This window comes from Poeciliopsis prolifica, unplaced genomic scaffold (assembly GCF_027474105.1).
Source record: "Poeciliopsis prolifica strain line A6 unplaced genomic scaffold, Auburn_PproV2 SCAFFOLD004, whole genome shotgun sequence".
NCBI lineage: Eukaryota > Metazoa > Chordata > Actinopteri > Cyprinodontiformes > Poeciliidae > Poeciliopsis > Poeciliopsis prolifica.
Window position 1 is genome coordinate 14,609,001 of NW_026562379.1, and position 25,030 is coordinate 14,634,030.

The 25,030-nt window shown below is 39.7% G+C and overlaps 1 protein-coding gene across 3 annotated transcripts in view; it reads left to right on the top strand.

Annotated features, from left to right (window-relative positions):
* tenm4 (teneurin transmembrane protein 4) overlaps nucleotides 1–18,273 on the top strand; it is a 212,380-nt gene extending 194,107 nt beyond the window's left edge. For all 3 annotated transcript variants that reach the window (XM_055028139.1, XM_055028140.1, XM_055028141.1), the window contains 4 exons: nucleotides 5,476–5,772; nucleotides 7,070–8,684; nucleotides 10,506–10,648; nucleotides 14,075–18,273. In XM_055028139.1, the coding sequence (XP_054884114.1) occupies nucleotides 5,476–5,772; nucleotides 7,070–8,684; nucleotides 10,506–10,648; nucleotides 14,075–14,833 (2,814 nt within the window). In that variant the 3' untranslated portion in view covers nucleotides 14,834–18,273. The remainder of the gene's footprint in view (nucleotides 1–5,475; nucleotides 5,773–7,069; nucleotides 8,685–10,505; nucleotides 10,649–14,074) is intronic.
* Nucleotides 18,274–25,030: the final 6,757 nt, after the last annotated feature.

Sequence of the window (25,030 nt, forward strand, 5' to 3'; positions counted from 1 at the left end):
CCCTGTTGTTATTTACTCTCTAGAAGCACTCCAGCAAACTCTTATATTAAAATTTCATCCATGAGCAATACGAGACAGAAGCTCTTATTATGGCTGAGGGAGCAAACACAAACGATACCATGTGCTGCTGGCATGGAGACTGTGTAAATTTCATTCATTCATTTGTTCATTCATCTATAAATGCCCACCTTTAAATAAAAAAAGAAAGATAAATCCTCAGGCTAGTACATTTGCTTTTCTCCTGCTCCCAGTTATAACCCAGTATAAAGCTTTAAAGTGAGTCTGAAATACCATCTAAAATCTTCTTGCTTTCTGACGAAAATTCATAGTTATGGCTTCCTGATTTATCCTGAGTTTGATGTCAACTGACAAATAAAATCACTTTCCTGTGAAAATGTACAATTTTGATTACTTGTGAGTTTAGGATAATAAAAGTTGACTTCATGAGTCCCTCCCTCATCAACCTATTGTATATTATTATTATTATTATTATTATTATTATTATTATTATTATTATTGGTAGTAGTAGTAGTAATAGTAGTAGTCCCATTTTTCAAAATTTCTCCATAAACTCATTCAGATTTGGTGCTGAAGAACAGAAACTGCATTTTTCTGGGCATCATAATCTTGGTTGAATGAACAACCTGTATGGTGGAGCCATTGTTATATAGAAAAACCTCCTTTACTGCTGTTTGCTGTAAAGGTTGACGACATAAAATCACGCTCGCATATCAGCGGATTTATTAGTTTAACATTTCAAACTACGGCTATAAGACTGAGTTGTGGACAGCAGTTAAAGTTGAGGTGTTTTTGTTATATCCCTCATAATCACAGGTTTGTCACGTAAAACTACCTCATGGTCTGAACAACTTGAAAAGTATTCAAACCCTTTTAACACATTTTACATTTCTTTTACATAAGCTGCTAAATGTCTTGATTTTGCAATGTTTCTGAAATAAAATGTGGTGCACATTTTGAGTAAGAAGAGTAAGAAGATCTGTATGTTAGTATGTTGTGCAACTAGGATTATTTTTTTTATGGGATGTTTCTGCCATCTTTTTCAAGTCTTGCCACCAAATCTTAATTGGATTTAGATCAAGACTTTCACTGGATTCTACCTTACAGACGTTGGCCTTTTAGCATGCTAACTGCACTCTAAGAAAAGCTTTCTCTGAGTACTGTAATTGACAGGACTCCTTTAGCTTAGACCCCATGACCGTCGAAACAGCTGATTTGATTTGATTTAAACCAGTGTTTATCAAAGTGGGAGCCACCTGGAAGAACTAGGGCCCCCTTAGAAAGCTGGAGGGAAGATAAAAAAGAAAATGCAATAAAGTGTCTGCTAGAATGACACATATAAGACTTCCTTTTGGTTTCTTTTTTTGTTAGCCACCTGCTTAATAGTTTTCAACATTTTTCCCACCTGAGCTGTGGATTGCTGCAGCTGCTCCAGTTACCGTCGGTGTCTTGGCCGCTTTTATAAGTAGCACTCTCCTTTTTCAGCCTGACAGTTTAGGTGGATGACCAAGTCTTGACGTGTTTGTTTTGGTGCCGTTTCTATTTTTTTCTCAATGCTTAAAGCATAGGAAACTGTTTTATCATTTAATCCTGCTTCATTTTTCGCCACACTTTAATTCATGTTGTGCACCTTGCTCCTTATGAGGCTGTTTGTTCACTACTGTTCTCAAACTGTTCTCAGCAGCACATTGACATTCATGCTAAGCCTTTTTTAGTCTTTTTCTGATATTAAACAGATGCTGGGTAACAACTCTGACCCATCTTTTTGCTCTGATTTGTAGCTATCATATCTGAATTGAAATTCAGTTAAATAATATGAGACCAAATTATTATCTTCACAGACAACCAACAAGTGTGTTTTAAACCGGAACCCGTTGGCAAAGCATAATAATGCTCTGCATGTCTTGGCCATGTAGAGCCAATAGAAACTTGGTTTAGACTGTCTCCTCTGTTTCTGGGAGGCAACACTGCTAATGGGGAGGTGCCACTTTCTGTCATTGGCTGTTCATTTAATGGTCCTGTCGTCTCCTTTGGAAGCGAAAGCGTCTAATGTACGTTACAGACAACGGCCCCCCAGGGTTGTGTTGTGAAATGGGAGCAGGCCTAATGGCAAATACAGAGGGGATGAACGAAGCTGGAATCATTGAGCGACCTTGAGTGACATGTCAAGTGATATTATGTGGGCAGCAGGGTGAGAGTGTTGCAGCGTGCGGCTGGAGGGTCGCAGGGTGGGGGCGTCGGAATACAAAACAGATATGCAGCTGCTTAGCTCCGACTTCACAGACATCTGTTGTGAGCAGAGGCGACAGGGGAAAGCAGGTTCCTTCTGTCTGACTTCCAGTTTGTTCCTCTGACCGTCTTTGTTACACTGTGGAACTACACTCGCTGGATTTTGCATTTCTGAAAAGGCTGCTTTTCTTCCTTTTCTGCTGTCTCGCGTCCCTTTCAGGCTCTCCATCCCCTCCTCAGACTTCCCTTTTGATTTACATTCATGAGGCACAGTGACCGTATCCCTCAACGATAACAAACCCTCCTCTTAGATTGGGCAGGTTGTTAATTTACAATAATGAGAGAACCCTCTGGGCTGCTGCTTTACCATCGCAGTGCTCTTTATCCTCTTCATCACTGAATACAAAACAGAGACAAAGCTGAGACCTATGTCATAACAGCTTAGGATTATCATAGTGCCTTATCATGTGGAGTTCAAAAGAGATACAAGTTAGAAAAATGTTTTCCTTTACTGCAGTGAAAAACAACATAACTGTTGTTATTGAGGAAAACACCCAGAGGACTAAATAAATCACCAGAAATGATTAAAGGCAGATTTGTAAAATGACAAACTTAGACTGTCATTTGATGCAAAAATCTTTCCTATTGATTTGGAGATGTGATGTCCCGGTAATATGTTATTCACAGAACAGTTAGAAATCTACCTTTGTGAGTGTAGTAAGCTGCAACTATCTTCTTATTTTTTGCTTCCTCTCACTTATTTCCTTTGAGATATTCCCTTAAGAGACGGCATCCAATTTGAAAATTATTCCCCATGAGTGGGCTTCTGTTCTCGTGGGATCTTTGGATCTCTGCTGTCAGATGCTTTTCTTTCCTTTCTCACCTCTATGAGATGAGTCTGTTGGAAATCAGCTCATGCGGCATGATAAACTTTCTCTAACAGAAAGTAGAGCTCTGTTGCCTTGGAAATAGTTTGAGACACTAAGGACTGAAGTGTCTCAGTAGATATGGAACGGCCTTTTTCTTTCCCATAAAAGAAACCCTAAGGCACATGGTAGATTGTCTTGGAAGAATTATGTTTCTTCAACTTCATCAACATCACGTATTGCGGTTTGGTTTGTTAAATTTCATCCGTTGCACATAAATTCCTCTTTAACCCACCAGACTGCAGAGGTGGACTAATGCCTGTTAATGCATATTTAAAACATACCTAGGATTGAGTTGTGTTGGTTGACCCGGTCAAATTCTTTGATTTTTCTGTGTAATATGAATCCAAATTATTTGAGTAAAATACACCAATTTGTAAATGCTTTTGGTCAAAAAAAAAAAAGCAATTTGGAAGGTTGAAATACCTAGCTGCAATGCTACCTTACACGCTATATTACCTGACATTTGCATTGCAGAGGTACCAATGTGTGTCAGGATAAATCTGAAAGATAATCTCATTGCTTCTTAAAAATGAAAGTAAGGCAAATGCCAACACAGACCCCTGTTCTCATTTCTTGACTAAATGACCTTCATCTTTCTCAGGGTTGGAGTTGAATTTCTTTGACTTGCTCTAAATATCCATAGATTGCTCCTGCTCTTAACTCTCTTGGTTTTACTTAAAGTAATCCTCTCAATTGGGTATCAGTGGCATTAATTGCCTCTGGTGTAATTGTCCCTTCACAGATGAGAGACCTAAGCATGCATTCCTCGGAGTGAGATTGAAAAAAGGGAGGGTTTCTCAGCAAGCCCCCATGTGACCTGCTCAGTAGGATGATTCAGGAAACTAGCCAGAAGCAAACTTCTGAGCCACTGACATTTCTTATCCATGTCAGGCATTTTTATCAAGCCACAAAACAAAGGATGCTGTAAGGTTAATGTGGGAAAAATCATTCATTACACAGTAATGGCCAATTTGGCTTTGATCGGCTCTGACTGGTGAGCATCAGGTCAAATACTGAAAAATACTGATTTTTTTTTCTGTTCATTAAAGCTAAAGCCTCAAACTTTTTAAGTATTTACATCAACAAAAAGCATTTTCTTTGATGCACTTATATCCCTAAAGGGTAAGGATATAAGCTTTGAAGCATGAATGGGGATCATTTCTTAATCCCTTCGTTTCCTGTTGGATTCAATATGACTATCTCCTGCAGCACATTTTTGTTGTATAAGTATATATTACATGCATTCCTTTAATGAAAGGCACCATTTTTACACAATGTCTGAAATTGAGAAATGTATATTTTTAAAATGTACAAGAAAGAAGGCAAGCACAAGGCTGCCAAGAACACAACCAAAGGTTCCCCAAGAGTGATGACATTCATAACCCTGAGCTCTGGCATCAGTGCATTAGATAATAATGATCCAAGATGAAAGTAGAGAAAGTTAAAACTTCAGTTTATAACATAAATCATGTGGGGAATTTATCTGGTTAGAAAAACTAATTCAGGAGAAATTTTGTCTGAGAGCAGCAGCTTCAATACTTAACTAACAAAACTAACAGTGTGGTCTAAAGGCTGTGCTATGATGCTTCTGCTAAAGTTTAGCAGAAGCACTTTATGATCAAGTGCTTTTGCTAGTTGATCAGAAGTTGGCAAGTTGCTAACTAAATTCAAATACTAAAATACAATGTTTTTGTGTTGCTTACCATTTCTGGAAAGAAAATAAAAATCACTAAAATGCTAATAGATTAGTGTATGAAATGCTATTGTTGTGCTGAACCCGTAGCAAAGATTCTGCATCTTATGGTCATCACTTTTCATGGTGTTTATTTCCTGATTTGAGCAAAGAGAAACTGGAGCTTATTGTTTTCTCTCAGATCACCTTAGCTACTCTCTTTGCACAGTTGTATTGAAAGATGTTGTTTTCTCCTTTTGCAACTTGCAGAAATGTCAAAGTTACAATGAAAAGAATCTGTGACTCATAAGTATTTTTCAGTGTGCAGAGAAAAAGAGTTTTGATGATCAATGTGACTCTAATGTCTAACTCACAATAGAACATACTTCACTGTGTCTTAACACAGACCAATAATTTTTGAAATTCTTCATTACTTTTTTGCTCCTGCTGGCTTGAGATACAGCTCTACTGTTAAAATTAAAGGCTGCAATAAGAACAAAAAAAATAATTCCTTTATGATCAAGTGCTTCTTCTAAACTTTCTCCTTTTAAAAAGTCATGCACCACTTTCTTTCCAAAATATCAAACATCATTAATTTCATAACACTTCCTGTCTTTTGTCCACTAGGTTCATAACCGGAATCTACTGTCGCTAGACTTTGATCGGATCACCAGGACAGAAAAGGTCTATGATGATCACAGGAAGTTCACTTTACGAATCCACTATGATCATGCTGGTCGGCCCACTCTGTGGGCTCCAAGTAGCCGTCTCAACGGAGTTAACGTCACTTACTCCTCTGGGGGGCATGTGGCGGGGATCCAGAGAGGCACCATGTCTGTCCGCATGGAATATGACGTAAACGGCAGAATCACGTCCCAGATATTTGCTGATGGTAAATATTGGAGCTACACTTACCTCGAAAAGGTAAGCACCTTTAAACTTTTAATGAAAATAAATATAAAGCTGTTATAAATATTGTAGAAAAATGCATGAATAAAAGCGTGTGTGCATAGAAAAGTTGACAGAAGACAATAGAGAAGATATAAAGATGAACTCGCAATTCTCCAAGCTGGTATCTGCAGCACACATAAAGATTCTTGCACAAATATCAGCCAAAACATAATTAAAAGTGTCTGGTGCGTTGTAGACATGATTCTTTGTTACCACACTCTGGCAGCAAAGTTCAACCAGAAATAGCTCAGATGAAAAGAACAGCAAGAAATGTCGCCTTCTGCTCTCTAATTAAAGGTATGATTGTGAAAGAAGAAAAAAGAGCTGCTGTTCTCCAGCTTAGACATTTATGATAAGAAACGACAGCCAGTCACATTTTTAACAGCCTATCATAAGTTTTTCAGCAACCTGGAGAGACAACCTTGTATATGATTTAAAGGCATCATTTACTGCTTCTAAAATGTGCCTTGCTGAGTTGGGAAATAGTTACTTCATGCTGTTCAGATCACAAAAGCTCACAGGTAAAAAATGAGAAAAAGCATGTTTATGACACCATGTAAGAAAATCTTAATGGAGGAATAAAAACTCAAGTTTCTTGGTTTGAACTTCATCTGAAAATACACAGCGCTGCATGTTTTGGATTGTATTTACAATTTTATTGGGATTGTAAATACAATCATATGTACCGTGTTACAAACAAAAATTTTAATGTATTTGATTTCACCAGACCACCACAAAGATATGCATCTTCCAAATCTTCTCAGTTTGGAAGATCTCGCATCTTCCAAACTGAGATGCGAGATATTACTCTAGGTATTTGGTGGAGCCACTTCTCCAGTGTGGAGATCACTGCCTCAACTCTTCCAATGTTCCTGTTCAGCAGAGTTGCCATCATATGGTTATCTCAGGATCTTAGCTCAGTCGATCCCCATCACCTTGCGAGGTGTGTCCCGCTTTGACCTACGGGTCTTCAGTTTGTACTCTTTACAGCAGGGGTGCTCAAGTGCAGTCCTTGATAGCAATTATCTTGCAACTTTCAGATGGATCCTTGCTTCGACACACCTGAATCAAATAAATGGCTCGTTACCAGACCTGTTAAGAGCTGATCCCGGTTTGCTGGAGCAAGGATGCGTCTAAAAGTTACAGGACCATAACTCTCAAGGACTGGATTTGAGCAGCCCTGCTTTATAGATGTTTCTGTACACTATACTGGCCACTTGGTTAAAATGTTCCATCTGCCTTATAATTTGTTTCTTCTCTCTCCTTGCAGTCCATGGTACTGCTTCTCTACAGTCAAAGGCAGTACATCTTCGAATTTGACAAAAACGATCGATTGTCTTCCGTGACCATGCCCAACGTAGCACGGCACACCTTGGAGACGTCCCGCTCTATTGGCTACTACAGAAACACCTACCGACCACCTGAAGGCAACGCAACGGTGCTCCAGGACTACAGCGAGGCCGGACAGTTGCTGCAGACCACCCACCTGGGCACAGGTCGCAGGGTCATCTACAAGTACGGCAAGCTCTCCAAGCTACTGGAGATCCTTTACGACACCACACGGATTGGTTTTTCCTACGACGAGATGGCAGGGATGCTGAAGACCGTCAATCTCCAGAGCGAAGGCTTCACCTGCACGATCCGCTACAGACAGATCGGCCCACTCATTGACAGGCAGATCTTTAGGTTCAGCGAGGAGGGCATGGTCAATGCAAGATTCGACTATGTCTACGACAACAGCTTCCGAGTCACCAGCATGCAGGCGGTCATTAACGAAACTCCGCTACCAATCGACTTGTATCGCTATGATGACGTGTCAGGCAAAACAGAACAGTTTGGCAAATTTGGAGTAATTTATTACGACATAAATCAAATTATAACCACGGCGGTGATGACGCACACCAAACACTTTGACGCCTACGGTCGAGTGAAGGAGGTCCAGTATGAGATTTTTCGTTCACTCATGTACTGGATGATGGTTCAGTATGACAACATGGGGCGTGTAGTGGCCAAAGAGCTCAAAGTTGGACCTTACGCCAACACAACACGCTACACCTATGAGTATGATGCTGACGGTCAGCTCCAGGTGGTCTCCATCAACGACAAACCCTTGTGGAGGTACAGCTACGACCTGAACGGCAACCTGCACCTCCTCAGCCCTGGGAACAGTGCACGCCTCACCCCGCTACGCTACGACATCAGAGACCGCATCACGCGCTTGGGAGATGTGACGTACCGAATGGATGAGGACGGCTTTCTGAAGCAACGAGGGAACGACTACTTTGAGTATAACTCAGCTGGTCTGCTGACCAAAGTATACAACAAAGTGAGTGGGTGGAGCATCAAGTATCGCTACGATGGCCTGGGCAGGCGGGTTTCCAGCAGAAGCAGCACAGGCCACCACCTGCAGTTCTTCTATGCCGACTTGTCCAGCCCCACTCGGGTCACACACATGTACAACCACTCCAGCTCTGAGATTGCCTCGCTATACTACGATCTACAGGGACACTTATTTGCCATGGAGCTAAGCAGCGGCGACGAGTTTTACGTGGCGTGCGACAACATCGGCACTCCTCTCGCTGTGTTCAGCGGTTCAGGCCTCATGATTAAGCAGATTCTGCACACGGCATTCGGAGAGGTTTACCTGGACACCAATCCCAGCTTTCAGATTATAATTGGTTATCAGGGAGGACTGTATGAGCCTCTTAGCAAACTAGTCCACATGGGCAAACGGGATTATGATGTCCTTGCTGGCCGCTGGACAACACCGGACAAAGAGATCTGGAGTCATCTCAATAACAATCGCATCGTTCCGTTCAACCTGTACATGTTTAAGAATAACAATCCACTCAGCAACAATGAGGAGACAAAGTGCTACATGACAGGTAATTCATCCTCAGATAGTTCACCCAGCCTGAACTATCTGTAGTAGCCAATATTTGTCATCATATCTGACAAATATGATGAGATTATTTTATTTATTTTCTATACACTTACAACATGGGAGGAGACAAGAACTTTACCATTCAAGTGAGTTATTCATAAATCATGAACCAAAAAAATAACTTTCCTGAAGTATAAATGTGTACGAAGGGTAACAACCCAATATATTTGTTAAATCAGATTTATTTCTTTTCACATTTTCAGTTAAAATTAAATTTAAAAATTTAGTAGATGTTAAAGAGCTCCCTTGCTGATGTTGGGCTTCAGTGTGTTTATGTGCTCGCATGCATGTCCGCCTCTGCAAGCGCCGAGCGGTTATCATTTTGAAAGCGCTCAAAGGGAGCCGTGCTTTATGGCCGGGCCCTCTCTGCCGTTGAACACTCAGATCCTTCACAGAAATTCTCTCTGTTCCTTTGTGTTAGGGGGAGGACAAATGACAGTGAAAGCACCGCAGTGGGGAACAGGAGGGCACAATGGATTCATAGAAATCATAGCCAGGGCTGGTTGCGTCAACCTTAGAGCCTGGAAGGGAAACTATGTTAACGATACCCAGTAAATTCTCTGTAGTTAAAGGAATTCTGCAATTTTTTTTTTAGTTTTATCTGCATAATATAGGTAGGGAATATGGTACTTTTTTTTCCCATTCCCATTTTCTCCGCAGTGTGTCAATTTAACAAGAGGTAAATTAAGCCCCTTTTTTGTTTAATTGGGATCCAGCCATCAACTACTTTTGCTCCAACAAAGTCATTTAACTTCCCTCCAATGAGAGCACCGTTCAGCTTCACAGTCCTCCATAAGGGGCTCTGAATACTAAGCAGACCCGTAGATATACTGCAGCGGGTCTGTGTGATTGATGGCACTGACATTTAAATTCCATTCACTAAATGGCTGTGGTCCTTTCATTGTTCCCAAACAAATTCTTGTTTAAAAAAGCTTTGTTGTGCGCCACAGTGTTGTATTGGCAATCTGTTGCCACCCATGTGCCGTGGCAGTGACTCTGCTGTCAATAACAGGAGCAGGATACAAATACCTGCAACTGAACAGGTATTTCTCCCCCAAACTTATTTTTTGTTAGTTTTATTTGATAAACCCAACACTTAAACCCAACAATTACAAATATGGGATGGGAATAAAAGGATATATGGTTGTATTCAGTTTTTGGATTGTTTGTATTCCTTCTTTTCTCTTATCCCCCCCCCCCCCCCAAAAAAAAAAAAAAAAAAAAAAAACATAATTAGTAAAAAGATAACATGAAAAGTGGATGGCAGCCGCTCTAACAACCACTGTTTTGGCTACTGCTTTTAGATGGATTGCATTAGCGTGATTGCATGGAGTTAGATCTTGGAAATGTCACTCGCCTCCCCGCGCATCTCATTAGAAAAATTGTACTGTTGGAGGAACCCACTGAGTGTTCAAAAATATCTTTCTGTTGACATCTCTGGTGACATGAAATTACAGTCCATAATTAGCTGCAGACGTGCTCAGATGATGTTTCTGGAATCCAGCTGCGTGTCATTAGTGGGGCATCTGCAGGACTGGACATGAATCACCAACATCGTCTTGAGTGTTCAGGATAGCTCATCCACTCTTACAAACAAATGAAGTGCTCCTCCTGACTGAAGAGCATTTCAAGAAGGCAGCCACTTAACTACAAAATGTCAACTTATCAGTTTTAATAAATTAATCTCATCTCTTTCTCCTTTTCTGTCTAAATCCAATATATTTTTACTGATGTTTAACTTTTTTAAATCTCTCCTCCACAGATGTGAACAGCTGGCTTGTGACCTTCGGCTTCCAGCTGTATAATGTTATCCCCGGCTATCGTAAACCGAGCACAGAGAGCATGGAGCCCTCCTACGAGTTAGTCCGCACCCAAATCAAGACACAGGAGTGGGACAGCACCAAGGTAGTCACTCATCTATCTCAGCTTTCACCCTGAAGTATTGCCTTCTGCTTTTGTCCCCTTTCCTTTTCACCGTCATTAGCAAATGAGCATGCTCTTTGTTGCCACATTCCCAGAGGAGCTGCTAACTACCAAGCCAAACATGGCCCAGTGAGCCAGGTCTCAGTCCCCTCATCCCTATCTTGGGGAATGGGGTCAGGCTAAACAGTTCTTGTAATTGTCCTGCCATTAGGGAAATTCACTCTCCATTCCCCTCCACCAGCGACCATCGATTTCGTCTCGGTTTTACTCTGTCGGCTAAGGTCTGAGAAGTAGTAGACAGGCTCTGATTCTCACTTGTATCAGCCCTTTTAGGTAGCCCCCAACTCACTTGAATTATTGAAGAGGCCACTGTTGTTTTCATGGGGTTGGTTACAGCCAGACAAGTGAATGGCACAGAAACGGATTTGTGTTGCATGACACTCCAGCTGTTACCCTAACACAGAGAACTTGTTTTTGAAAAATGTGTACATTAAAAGCTACTGGGTTGATATATTTAAGAAAAAAAATTTATATGTGAGTTTAACCTATGGAGACCCCAAAAAAAAAAAAAAAAACACAGGCAAAGTTACACTAAAACTGAAATTATGTTGCCAAGTTTATCAAGAATTACAATCTTTGCTGATATGATTTTTTTTATTAAAATGGCAGCTATTCTAGCAAGTTTATCAAAACGTATCATTTTACATTAAAACAAAATTATGCTAAAGCAAAATTTAAGGTAAAACAAATTGTGTTGTTACTTACTCCTCTGACCAGCCTGATTAGGTACCAAGTCATTATTTATGTGATTGTTTTTTGTTATATAATTTAAAGGGCACATATCATAATTTTTCCTTCTTTTCCCTTTCTGTTGTATTCAGGCTTATTGCTTTCCATGTCTAATGTCAATAACTATGAGTAAAAAAGAAAGACCAGAACAAAATGAACTCAGGACAGTCAAGAGCAAACTACTTGACCATTATGTCCGAATTTGATTAATTTGTTTCTTATTTTCAGTCTGTTCTACTTTTCTAGCTCTTGAGTAAGATGCTATTTGCCCTTGAAGTAGGCTTGACTCAACTTTCCAAAGTAGATTAAAATGTAACAGGAATTTCTGTATTTCTTGGCTTTTTGGAAAGCACAGACGTTTCATCCATCTCGTATGTGGAGCATTACCATAAAGGTAAAAACCACAGCGGTGTCCTCATATTGCCTGGGCTGCTGTTGGATGTGTTCCTGTGGAAATCTGAGTCATTCAGTGCTAACAACCCACAGAAATCTTTGAACTCACCAAAGTTATCAACCTACAAAGGAGAAGCAACACAGAACTCAAACAACATCCCATCTATTTTCAGTTCAGACGTTTCAAAGTTGCAACAGGCTTTTTGCCTTCTCTGTTGAAATGAAACACTAAAAATGAAAGTTCATATCATAATATGTTTGGTTTTAGGAAAATTTTCCTGCTTCTTTCTATAAAAAAAAAACAGAACATTTTTACATCTAAATTCAAAGATTTATCTACAAAATGTAGCTCCTCAATTATTTAGAGACCTAAATCGCTCAAAATGTGTAGTCATCAAGGCTTTGAATTGCGAGGTTAGCCTCATTTTGAAGTTTCCCATCATGTTTTTGAGGAAGATTTGCCTTCAGCACACCTCTGGATCCATATAATTAGTCCTCATCCTGTTCATGAGCTGTTGTGTGATATTTTTATCCAGAATCCCTTTTTCTGAAAGGATGCCCTGAGATGGTTAATGCCAGGTTGATCCTCACTGCAAATGGCCAGATAAGCCCAGGAACATATTGGGTTCTTTCAGGAATCAATACAACTTTAAAACTGCATGTTGTACATCTATACCTTGGTATTTGATTGTATTTTATTCGGGAAAAAAAAGAAAAGAAAGAAAGAACAGCTCCCGTTCTATCGCCGTCTGCTTAAGCCCCCGTTTTGCAATGCTGCTCGATCCACGCAGAGATTGAAAAGTGCCGTGAGCAGACGGAGAGATGAGGTCTGCGATGCGCAAGGCTCTATCTCTCATTCAGGGTTTTGCTGGAGGCTCATTGCACCCCCTGCTATGTGACTGATGCGTCTCTTGGAGTTTCCCTTGAGGCTGTTTCAGTAAAGTGGAGGACATTGCACTTCGCCCCTTTTCCCTCGTCCTCGGAACAGCTGAACAGGTCACTGCTTGCGAGGACCTCCACAGCACATGTGGCTTTTCGTCTCCTCGATTTGACATGTGTTCATCCAGGACGTGATGCAGTGTTATGTCAACCGATGGTCAGACATGCTGCATGCTGCAGAGCGCTCTGCACCCCACACCAATTCCTCAACCTACAGTCACCCTCTAATCAGAGTCAGAACTGAAAAACTGTCAGGAAGATTTTGCATGTTACTAGTTGGCAGGAACTCCTCTGGATACACAGAGCCTCATATGTTGGCTGGTGACTTGCAGGCATTTTTAAAGCCGTTTGATTGATGCTTACATGCACCCAGGCGACTGCCTCGTTGTTTTCTGGCCAGCTTCCATTTCGCATCATCCTCCCTGCGTTTTTTTTTTTCTTTTTTTTCTTTTAGAGGAACATCTCTTGTCAAGTAATATTAGGACAAAACATAAACATTGGCTGGAGGGAATGTGATATCTCCTTTGATCCCTTATAGAATGAGTTGTGCTGGATACTCCTGTTACCAAAAAACTCCTGTTTCAGATTAAGCCCAGCAGTGCTTTTAGAAAACAGCAGTTTCACTCACTTTTTTTTTCTTTTTTTTTTATGATCAGAGAGATTTGCATTCTCTGACAAACACCTCTGCTGTTACCTTGGCAATGTAGTGATGTACTCACAGAAACAAAACATCATAGATCTGTTTTCTGGCCATTAAAAAAGCTGTTTCATCAACATTTTGTGAGAAAATACTGATGAGATTGAGCAATGACATTCAATCAAATATGAATTCAGCATTTTTACTTCAACTTACTCAAGGAGGTTTTAAATAATGCCATACAGAGGTTTATTGGACTTTCTGTGAACTGATGGAAATTGTTCTTGTAAAGTTAGCAAGCAGCAAATATTGTGTGTAAAGTTTTACACTTTATTGTGACTTGCTAAACAATCCATACTCCACATTTTTCCATTACATTTACAAACTTGCAATTGAATTTACTAGATTTTAATATGACAGACCAACACCAAGAAAAATTGAGTATTTTTTTACGGCTCTTTTTTCAGAGCAAATTCCAATAAAACACTTTCAAGTTTGAGATTGCAATGTGACAAAATATTAAAAAGTCCAAATGAGATTCTTTTATAAAGCATTTTGTTTCTGTTTCATTTATTTCAAACTGCTCCCGGTGCTGTCCTCAGCCGGTGCTGCGTGGGCTGTGACTAACCAGTGTTGTCTTTGTTTTGCAGTCTTTGCTGGGCGTTCAGTGCGAAGTTCAAAGGCAGCTCAAAGCTTTCGTCAAGCTGGAACGCTTTGGTCAAATCTACAACACCAAAAGCGCAGGATGTCCCCAGACAGAGGGGAAGAAGATCTTCGCTTCTGGTGGTTCCATCTTTGGGAAAGGGGTGAAGTTCGCCATCCGAGACGGCCGCATCAGCACCGACATCATCAGCCTGGCCAACGAGGACGGACGCCGCATGGCCGCCGTTCTGAACGACGCGTTCTATCTTGAAAACCTTCACTTCACCATCGCAGGGATGGACACCCACCATTTTGTCAAGCTGGGCTCAGTGGAAGGAGACCTGGCGCTCATTGGCATGACGGTTGGCCGGCGCACGTTGGAGAACGGTGTCAACGTCACCGTGTCTCAGGTCAACACCGTGCTGAATGGCAGGACTAGGCGCATCACCGACATCCAGCTGCAGCATGGATCGCTGCTCCTCAACACGCGATACGGCGGCAGCGTAGACGAAGAGAAAGCCCGCGTTCTGGAGCTGGCCCGGCAGAGGGCCGTCGGCCAGGCCTGGGCCCGGGAGCGCCAGAGACTCAGAGATGGAGAGGAAGGCTCAAGAACCTGGACTGAGGGAGAGAAGCAGCAGCTTCTGGGTTCAGGGAAGGTGCAAGGCTATGACGGATACTATGTGGTTTCAGTTGACCAATACCCCGAGCTGGCAGACAGTGTCAACAACATCCACTTCATGAGACAGAGTGAAATGGGCCGAAGGTGACATGAACACGAGGCTGTCGGATAACGGACTCCGATGTAGGAAATGGGACTTCTTGCCAAAGACAGTTGTGTACATGACCACGCTTTTTTTTTTTTCTTTGACTGTGCCCAACTTGGTTTTTAATATGCTGTAAACAAGATGACGGTTGCAAACAGCTGCACTCTCTCTGTGACAGAAGAGTGCCCTTCTCCTTCTGAGGATTCTTTATCAGTCTTTGCCCTTCAAGTGCGGCTGCTAGAGGATGAAAATCTGTGATGTCTTTTGGCTTATTTTTGTGACTCCATTTCCTCTCACCTGTTGGTGATTCTCTTCAAAGGAATCTGAGAGGAGTTTTGGTGATCAATTGTGTTTCTCCGGCTCTCTCTCTTTCTGCTAACAGACTTTTGCAGATTGTAATTCACAAGCCTGCTCCATTCTGCCTTTTTCTGCGCCTCAGCCAAGGAGATTCCATCTCTTTTAATCACTCCTTTTTTTTTTTTTTATACTTGAAGCCCTCATAGCCCCTGTCATCCATTAATAATGAGTGAAATTGCTGTTGGCCGTAATGCCCTTCATCAAAACCACAGCTGAACTTGTCAAAGCACCTTCGTTTGTGTGATGTCTCAGAGATCTATGAGAGGAGGCTTTGTGCTCATTTGTGGTCTTAAGGTTTCTGTGCACCCTGAAATGTGCATGTCGGCCTTGTTTATGAAGTACAAAACCTGCAAAAATGCTTAATGACAGCACCTTGCAGAAGGTAGATCATTACCTGTTGGGCTTTTTCACATTTTCTCCAGTTTCTCTACGAGCATCGGCATATTATTCTGGATTTTATTGGATAAATCAACACAGACGACTGTTTTAAATAGAGAAAATCAAAAGGTTTTTATATCTCTTTTACAAATAAAACCTTAAAAGTCTGTCATACTTTATTTAGCTTCCATTTCTCTATTTGTACACATAAATAAAATCTCCTGCAACCAACTCCACCAGTCTGTATTTTCAGTATAAATACAGCTGTTATGTGATCTCACTGGTATGTCAGACTATTTTTGAACAAAATAACATAAAACAGATGTTTTATGTTCTGATGTGATCTAAATCTGAAAAAGCTCAACAGACTTAATCATTTTGCAGAGCTCTGCAGGCCTAAATTGAATAAGCGTGTAATCTCAGTCAATTAGGATATTGTTGAAAAGTAAATTGTATCAGTGATTCAGTTCAAAAAGTGAATCTCTTCTATTATTCAGATTCATTAAACAGAGTTATATATATATATTTAAGTTTGTATTTCTGTTATTTTGTTGAGCTGGCTTTTATTGTTCCAGATGTAGAAATGATTGTCTGAAAATGTTTTGGGAAATTTATGAAGTTTAAAGTTTTAATGAATTTTTCTAATGCAGGCAAAACTCCTATGGGTGGTAGAGCATTTGGTATTGGTAACAAAATGCGTTGTAATGGTAACACCTTTAAGGAGTAATCACTGTCCTCTAAATTCCCAACTTGGTTGGCATGTTTAGAGACGCAACAGCGCCACCTGTGGGGAACTGAGTGTGCAGGAAGGGGCAGGGCTTAGAGTGGGCTTGCGACCCACTCATAACTGCTTCCAGTTCTAGGATGTAATTTTGGTTATTCTGGGTTTCAGAAATTACAAATGGTTCATTTTTAATTCAGAAGAGTTATTTTATGGGACAGTCATTACCTTCTTTAAATGACCTTGAGTGTTATGAAAGGCAATTCTAAATAAAATGTATTATTATTATTATTGCTACTACGCCTCATTGTTGGCTTAACAGTTATTAATGCTGGCTGTTCATATCACACGCCTCCAAACAAAAGAAAGTTTATTTAGTAGATATAAAAGCAACGGTGATTTTAAAGGAAGCAGCTGCAAATAATAATATTCGTAATTAACCTTTTTTATGATATTCTAATTAACTGAGATGCACCTATAGTAAAATAAACAAAGGGATATAATATTGGATTTTAATTTTTTTGTGTCCCTCTTTTCAGTAAATTTTGAAAAATCTAAATTTAGGATAGATGTTTTTAGTACGTGGTCAGACAACTCAATCACAAAACTACATGAAGAGCCAACCTTGTAAGAAAATACTGTGGAACTATTGTGTATTAAAGAACAAAAAGGTATTTTCTGGGACTGGTTTTGAACTATATTTTCATTTTGTTTTATAAATAGCTATATGAATTAACAGTATAACAAATGTGAATTTAAAAATAATGTGAATTATTGTCCCTTCTATTGTTGATTGTTGTACTTGAACAATACGTGGGGGGTGTTTGAACACATTGGAATAAAACAATGAAGAGGGTTTTAGTGAAATCCCTTACAGTGTATTTCATTAGACTCACTGCTTTTTTTTAATGAATCTCGATTTCCTTGTGGGAAGCACTGAGGAGTTAAAAAGTCAGTATTCCACAACACAGCGTCACAGCGATCCAATTAAACTTTGGATGAAAATGGTTTTAAATAGCGCGAGGCTAGCCAGAAGGTCAAAGAAAGCAGTTAATTCCGTCATACATGCTCCATTAGCATATTGGCTGCAGAGGTAAATGGGCTTTGGGTCGTACTGTGGGTCTGGTGAAAGATACAAATTGCCTTTGCCCTAAGGGCTGCCCGCAGGTCAGCCTAGAAAGTGCTTTTATTCTCCAGGATAGGGCTCCTCTTAGTTAGGGGAAATGCATTTGACCTGCAGGTGTTCTGGTTCCCGTTTACAGACTAAAGGTTGTCTATACACATCAACTTTTGCCACATGGACATTTTTTGGCCCTCGTACATCTGTGACCCTCTCCGTCTCCTACACACACCTTCTCTTTTCATGCCCCTCCCCTGGTGGATACTGCAAAGGACAGATTACCTGTGCTCATTCAAAAGTGTCATGATGTGAAAACTCACAAGGAGACAATTTCGAAAAGTTGTGACATTGATTTGACTTCTGGTACCATTTTGAACTATGCCAAGCCACTTCACTCTCTTGACTGTCATTTTCCGATTCAGCATATAGACTTATCTGTGTGTCTATAGGTGGTGAGAGCATGATTGAGTGTCTCAATCTGTACAAACGATTAAGCAAATTGGACAAGACTTTCTTTTTTTTTGCTGTTTTTTTTTATGATGTTGGTTGATTCAGTGGCATTTTGTTCCTGAAAAACAATATGTATGTTCAGCATAATATGAATGAAGGATATTTGCATTGTGGAATATTGCACTGATAATTGTTGCGTCATAAGACTGTATCTTTTTCTAAAAGTTTTTGGACTCATTTTGAGTTTCGGTTTGTTCTCAACACTGTGTTTTTAGCGCTTCTTCTGACTGTGTAAATATGAGGACATCCAAGTAAGCTGTAAATAAAATGCAAATGTAGATACCTCTTAGAGCTACATTGGTGACCCTGTGTAGTCTTAAGGTAGAAAAAAAAAATAAAGGGAATATTTTGTGTTTATGTTTTGTGTTGATCTTAAATTATTTTTTACCATACACAATATAAGGAAACAAATCCTTATATTACAGGAACTCTAAGAGAAAGAGAGATGTTCATAATAATATAAATTTATATATAGTCCCCTGAATAAGAAGTCCTTCCCTTAGAACCGTGTTGTGAGCTTTTGGCTTCCTTTAAATATTTTTTTTTAGATAAGTTCTAATAAAACACTAATTTACTTGCCTCTTTAGCAAAGTCTCAATTTAGTAAAGTTTGACATTTCTGTTGACATTTTGATTATCAACTGCTGCTTCTTCAAATAGACGTTTAGCTGACATAAAACAGGCAGTAGCATTAGCTTCTACCATATACCATGCTGCTATAGTTATATAGCATGAGCGTAAGGTTCATGAGGGTTAGCAACATTCACTTTTTAATTAGAGTTGCCCACTTCTGTGATACATCAACACAAAGTGGCCCATAATTGTAGAACAGAATATTTTACACAAATAAAAATGTGTAACATATGTTGGATATTGGTATTCTGCTCCCGGAGATAATACTTCATAGGGCCACTTAAAATATTGCTGCAAGTTTTTTTTTGTTTTTTTGCTACAATGGACAAGTGGCCTATTTCACATTCAGTATTCGTAAAAAAAAAAATAATAATATTTGTGTTTTTTGATAGAGGCTGTCTAAAAAATGTAATACACTCAACCACAATGCGACTTAAAACGTTATTGTTTTAGTGTTTGCAAAGAAAAGCAGCCAATCCAGACCCGGCATTTATTTTCCTTACTGCTGATTGGCTGTACCCACAAGAAAAGAGGTAAGAAACACCATAAGTGTTAGTTTCTAAGATGTTTTTCATTGTGATGTATATTTAGGTGTTTATGGAGTAGACAGTTTTAAGTGGGGTTTTTTTTCAACGCAGTCTCAAGTATTTATGTATTTTAGCTTTTCACACAAGGTTGTGCACCCTAACCTCTGCAGAAACCTACTGTATGTCCCTTCAAGTCTACCATGCTTTTAAGTATTGTCTCAGATTCTTTTTTTTTATTTAGTGTTACATCAACTTCTTCTCAAGAAAATGCACTAAAATGTTCTTGACATTTCGTTAAGCTACAGTTTAGCAAAATGTTAAACTTAAAAAATAACTCCAGGAAAGTGAATACTTTTGCCAGGCCAAGCATTTCCATGCTATTCACTGCTGAGATGTTAGATTTTACCCCGTTCATCTCCATCTCCGGTCTATTACCCCTACATTAATTCTCCCCCTAGGATACAAACCTTAACGAGTCTAATTTGATACAGTAGGATAATTTATTATTGTTCTATTCAGTTAAACAAGCTTTGCCACCTGCTTAGGCTTCGAAACCATTAGTTTCTCGCATGATGTGAGCATGTGGCTGAATGCCAGTTCATAAAGTACGGTCTATTAATAAAACCATCTCCGCAGTGGATGTATTTAACTTTCAGATGACAAGCAAGCCTCAAGGGAGGCTGAGTCGAACTTTACTATTAATTAACCTGTCAAAGTCGAGGACCGATCCTTCGATGTTACAGAAAGCCACCAGGAGGTTGTTTTTTTTTTGTTGTTGTTGTTTTTTTGACTTGATAAGTTTGTTAAAAGAAGTGGAGCTCTGGGGGTAATGCTGTTAGCAGGCTGTGAAAGATTTGGGAGTTAGCTGCCAGAGTGTGGTGGCACCGGGGAAGCCTGGGAGATTTACACCTGCTGCAAGCAGAGGCGCTCCAAGGAAACCTGAACCTGTTACAGGGATGTCAAACCCCCGTCCTCAAGGGCCGGTGTCCTGCAGCCTCTGCTGCACCACACCTGAATAGAATAATTAGACTCTGGAAAACCTATCTACACAAGGAGGAGGTAGTTAAGCCGTTTTATTCCAGTGTTTTGTACCTGTGGCATATTTAAAAGCTGTTGGACAAACTCCAGGCCCTTGAGGACCGGAGTTTGACACCTGTGGTCAAAACAGACACTTCCATCTCACTGATTAATCCGCGATGAGGGCAGCGAACTTTCACATTCGGATGTTCGCTGCAGCAAGTTTGAATATTTCCGACTGTGTCTCTCATTTTCCTTGATGTGGCGCATGATTCTAAAAGAGCACGGTTTTGAAAGGAACATAGAGTGGCGCAAGCTAAGAGCTTTTCCTGCGTAGGGTGACCGTCTCTGCTGCAGAGAGGCAAAGCCTCCTTCTGCCTCCAGGATTGTTGTCCTTTAAGTAGAATCAGATTAACAGCAGCGTCCCCTTGACCTCTAGCAGAAGGTCAGGGTGAAGGTTGTTGTATTGGGCTCAGTGATAAAATAGATATTATTTGACACGTATGTAATTTCATACCATAAGTATTGAATAAATAAAAACATAAATTATTTACCCCTACTGAAATAAAACCGGAAATGAATAAATTCAGAACAAATGGATGTGTAACAATTTAATAAATGTACAGATAAAAATAGTTATTTGATGTCATTCACCAAAACATAATTTGTAAAAGTACAAAAATACACTATAGCTCTAATATTAAAATGTCATATTATAGACTAGAGACTCAAAACATTATACATATATTTCAACAGTTTTTCCCCGATATGCAAAAATGTGAATATAAAATATTTAACTGTTTATTTAAGTGTTTATTTGCTTCCTCTTGAATTATTTAAGTAAACACTTAATGATCCATTTGACAACAACTTTTTGAATTTCCATTGTTAAAAATAACCTTTTATTTCTTATTTGTCATTGCATAACCTCATTATCTTCTCATATTATCTATTTACAATGCAACTTTTTCCTGTTTGCTTCGATGGCAGAATTATGCTGAATGTTAAGCAACATTTCAGGGTAGCTTGTCTTCGTTACATCATTTGAATTTATTGATATGAAGCAACATCTTGAGATTTACAGCAAAAATGGTGAAACAAAAGGTTCTAAAAAGGCATTGAACTCTCCTGAAGGAAATGACAGTGACATCATTCATGCTGCAGTGCAGTCAATTTGATTAATTTAACAGCAACAATCAGATTCTGAAGTTCTGTGAAGGAAGAAGAAAATTCCCCTCTAGCCTGAATTTCTGTGAGGCTGCAGAAGGCAAATCTTCCCTCTGAGAAGCATGCATGAACTGCTTCTCATTACCTGTTCTGCGTCTGATGTGAAGAGATAACTTCACATTGCTTTCACACTTCAGCTGTTTCCTCTCACCGATAACTCCGGGCCCAAGTGTTGGATAAACACAGGGAAAGGTTTTAGCCAGAGAAATGAGCAAAAGGTTGATTTCTGCCAGGGTTTAACGTTCCTTCCATGAATCGTGTACCAAGTCAGGAAACAGGTGGTGAAATGAAACACCTGCTGTCACCTGCCTTTTCTGTCAATCTTAAGGAAATACATGATGTTTATTTTTAAGAAGGCCAGATATATCATTTGGGGAGAGCAGAATGTTGATAGGACTTGTTAAGTTTCCCCAACATCTTTAAAATACAGATCCTTGTGGAAAGATTTTTCTCCATGGGTTTTTTCTTCTTTTCAGTTTTTTTTTAACATTATTTCACATTCCAGGATATTTAGCGGATAAATCACTTGGACTTTACGACATTCTTTTGAAATTAAAATTAAACAATTTTAATTTCAAAATTAAAATTAAACAATTTTAATTTAAAAGAAATTTTTACATTTCAAAATTTCAGAGCGTTTGGATTCCTGAGTAAAGCCATCAAGTTTTAACATCTTTCTTATTACATGTTTATTTTAGTCAGCTCTTGTGCTGATAAAAGGTTTATTTTATTTATTATATAATGTTATTGTGGTGTTGGTATTTTTCCTTCCTGGTAATGTTTGCATTTACATTCTTATTCTTCTTCGTTCCTGTTCAACTTCAGCTGAATTTTCCTGTTTAATGTACCATCTACACTAAGTCGCTGTGTGTTTTGCTGTGAGGAGAACAGCAAAACACACAACCAAATTCATTTTACAGTTAAACTCTAAAACACTAACATGCTTTGCTGTTTTATTAACTTTAAGTTGAATGAAGTTTGATATCTGCATCTGGTTATAGACTGTCAGCAATGTTCCGGATAGTTAAATGTTTATATTTAGGATTTTGTTTTTAGGCATTATGACTGCTGAGTTCAGTTTCCTGTTTGCTCATGGGTCGTAGTTTTTCAAGGGAAGACACAATCTGAATTTAAGTTGGTGCGTTAGCATTAGCTTCTGCTAAATACTGTGTATGTGTAGCGCTTTAGCATAGCTGGATTTATGTTTAAGACGACAGCTTAAGAATTAATGCGACAAAATTTGTCGTTAGCTGTGCCCACCACCACTCTGAGACATTAACAGAGTGGGGATTTGGTTCCCCTGGATTTTTTTAATGGAATGTAAAAATCATAAACCTTTTGAGGTACAAATGTAACTCAATGTGTAAATTTCTTTTTCACATAAAATCTCAAGAAGGCACGCTGACATCTGTGGTTGTATGAAGCGAGAAAATGCCGAAATGTTCTGTCTGGAAGTTGCATTTGTTAATGTCATTTGTAATTATTTGGTTTTACATTCCTCCTTCCAACAGCTCGGCAAATGGAGGAACCATAAAAGCAAATTGGCTAAGCACATTTTCTCCTATTTTGGAATCCCAACACGATGACGGCAACACTGCAGCCACCGAGGCACTCAGTAAAGCCGAGCTTTGGAAATAAAACCAATGTGATGGTTTTCTGAAGTGTAATATTTCCATGGGTCATGCAAAGGCCAGTGTTGCCTCTCAGACAAACTGACCCGCGCTGTGAAAATGGAAAATGTGCTTCAGCAACACCTTCGGCAGTGCCATGCTGTCTGCCTGTAATACGTGAGGCATTATCTCCCCCTAAAAAAGGAGGTGTAAGAGCCTTGGAAAAGAGCCTGCGCTGCCCCCTCTGAAGGCAACATAATGTGGCAGTTTTGACCTCTGTGCAAGAATGAGCTCATTACACGGTTTTGAGCGCGAAGTGATTTTCCCTGACATGAACAATGCAAAGATTATCAATAATCTGCGAAGTGCAGTCATATTGAATCTGGCCTCAGCTATTCATAGTCTTTGGGTTTCTCACCTTTAAACCTGCAACTAAAAGATGCTGTCACCTTTTGACACACGGAACGGAAGAAAAGCAAGCCGAATGAAGAGAAACTGATTTGCATCTCTTTAAAACCTTTTCTTGAGTATTATGTAAATGATAAGAACTTGTTTCTTGAGCAAGATGGGTTTTTTTATTTTTATGGATTTGGAATACGTTGAACGAAAAAGAAAGTTGTAAGACACGAATCCTTCAACGAAAAGAAAAGAAAAATGTTTGGATTTTAGAAAAGGCGAATGTGTTTGACTCCTTGGTGGATTCAGCGGACCCCACCGAGGTGGAAGTCGCAGCTGGTACTGCCTTCACCCCACCCCTCACATTTACCCCACCCCTGCCCCTCACCCCATCCTAGACAGGTGGGAACAAAGGGGCACAAAAAAATTGCCTCTGCAGCATTTCTAAGTCGTACCTACGCTCCTCGCATTCAGGGAGGAAACTGCCTTTGCACATTATGCAAATCATATTGACAGCATATCTAATGCTTTTATTAGGCTAATTACGCCTGAGGTCAAATCTGTCCGTGGCAAGGCATCAGAACGCACTCAGAGCCACATGTTTGAAAGCACTTAGACATGGAAGGTTACTGAATGCTTAACGTTTTCAGATGGCTCCTCTTCTAACTTCATGGCCATAAAAAAAACAACATTATTGATTTCTCCCAATGATTGATCTCTGAATGTTGAGTGCTGCTGAGTTTGCTACCTGACCGTAATGATAAAAAGGAACTGTTATGCAAATCTAATGTTTTGTGTTAAAGAAAATGTATGTTGTGAAAATGTGTAAACCATCATCTGTGTGTGAGGGGAATGAAATTTCTCAGCAGGACAGAGATCCTGAAATGGAGTCGTCTGGTTAAGACTACATTCATTTATTGGACAGTCCAGTTGAAGTCCAGATCTATGTCCCAGAATCAATGTTACAACCTGAAAATTGATGGTGATCTGCCTCATGCCTGAGTGTGGGCATTAACTATTTACACAATAAGAATGGGCACTGTGTCAAATAGAATAGAATAGAATAGAACCAAACCATTTAAAAACCTTGTTCACCCCCTCGCCTGTGGGGGCGCTGTACCAAGAACCACTCCAGGAAATGACACAAAGATCTCTGCAGAGGAACATCATTCCAATGAAAAATTGATCGTTTTCATTGGATTTTTTTTCTTTTGTTTTTGGCAAAAGCTGCATCCTACATGCTTCGTCAGGATGAGAGACCACTGTGAAGTTAAAATTTAGTGCAATCTGTTGGATTAATGTTTCACCACTGCTGCTTGCAGCAAGAATATTTGGGGTTTGAATCCTTACCCAAGATGTATCAACATTGAGTGTGTTTGGTCTCCCCAGACATGCACATGTTTCTCTCACAGCCCTAAAACATTACTGTGAGATTAGTTGGTGTCCCTACAGTTCTTTTAGGTGTTACTGTATGCATGCGTGTGTGTGTGTGTGTGTTCTCTTTGGATTTACTGGTGACCTGTTCAGTGTGTAGCCCACCTCTCACACAATTTCATGGGAGATCGGTACCAGCCCCCCGGAGGCCCTGCAAGGATGAGCAGGTAAAGAAAATGGATGGATGTGAAATAACTTTACATAATTGGACTTTGTGTTATTGGATCTATATCTCAGCATTGCAATGGGACTTAATTGAATTCCATAAAAC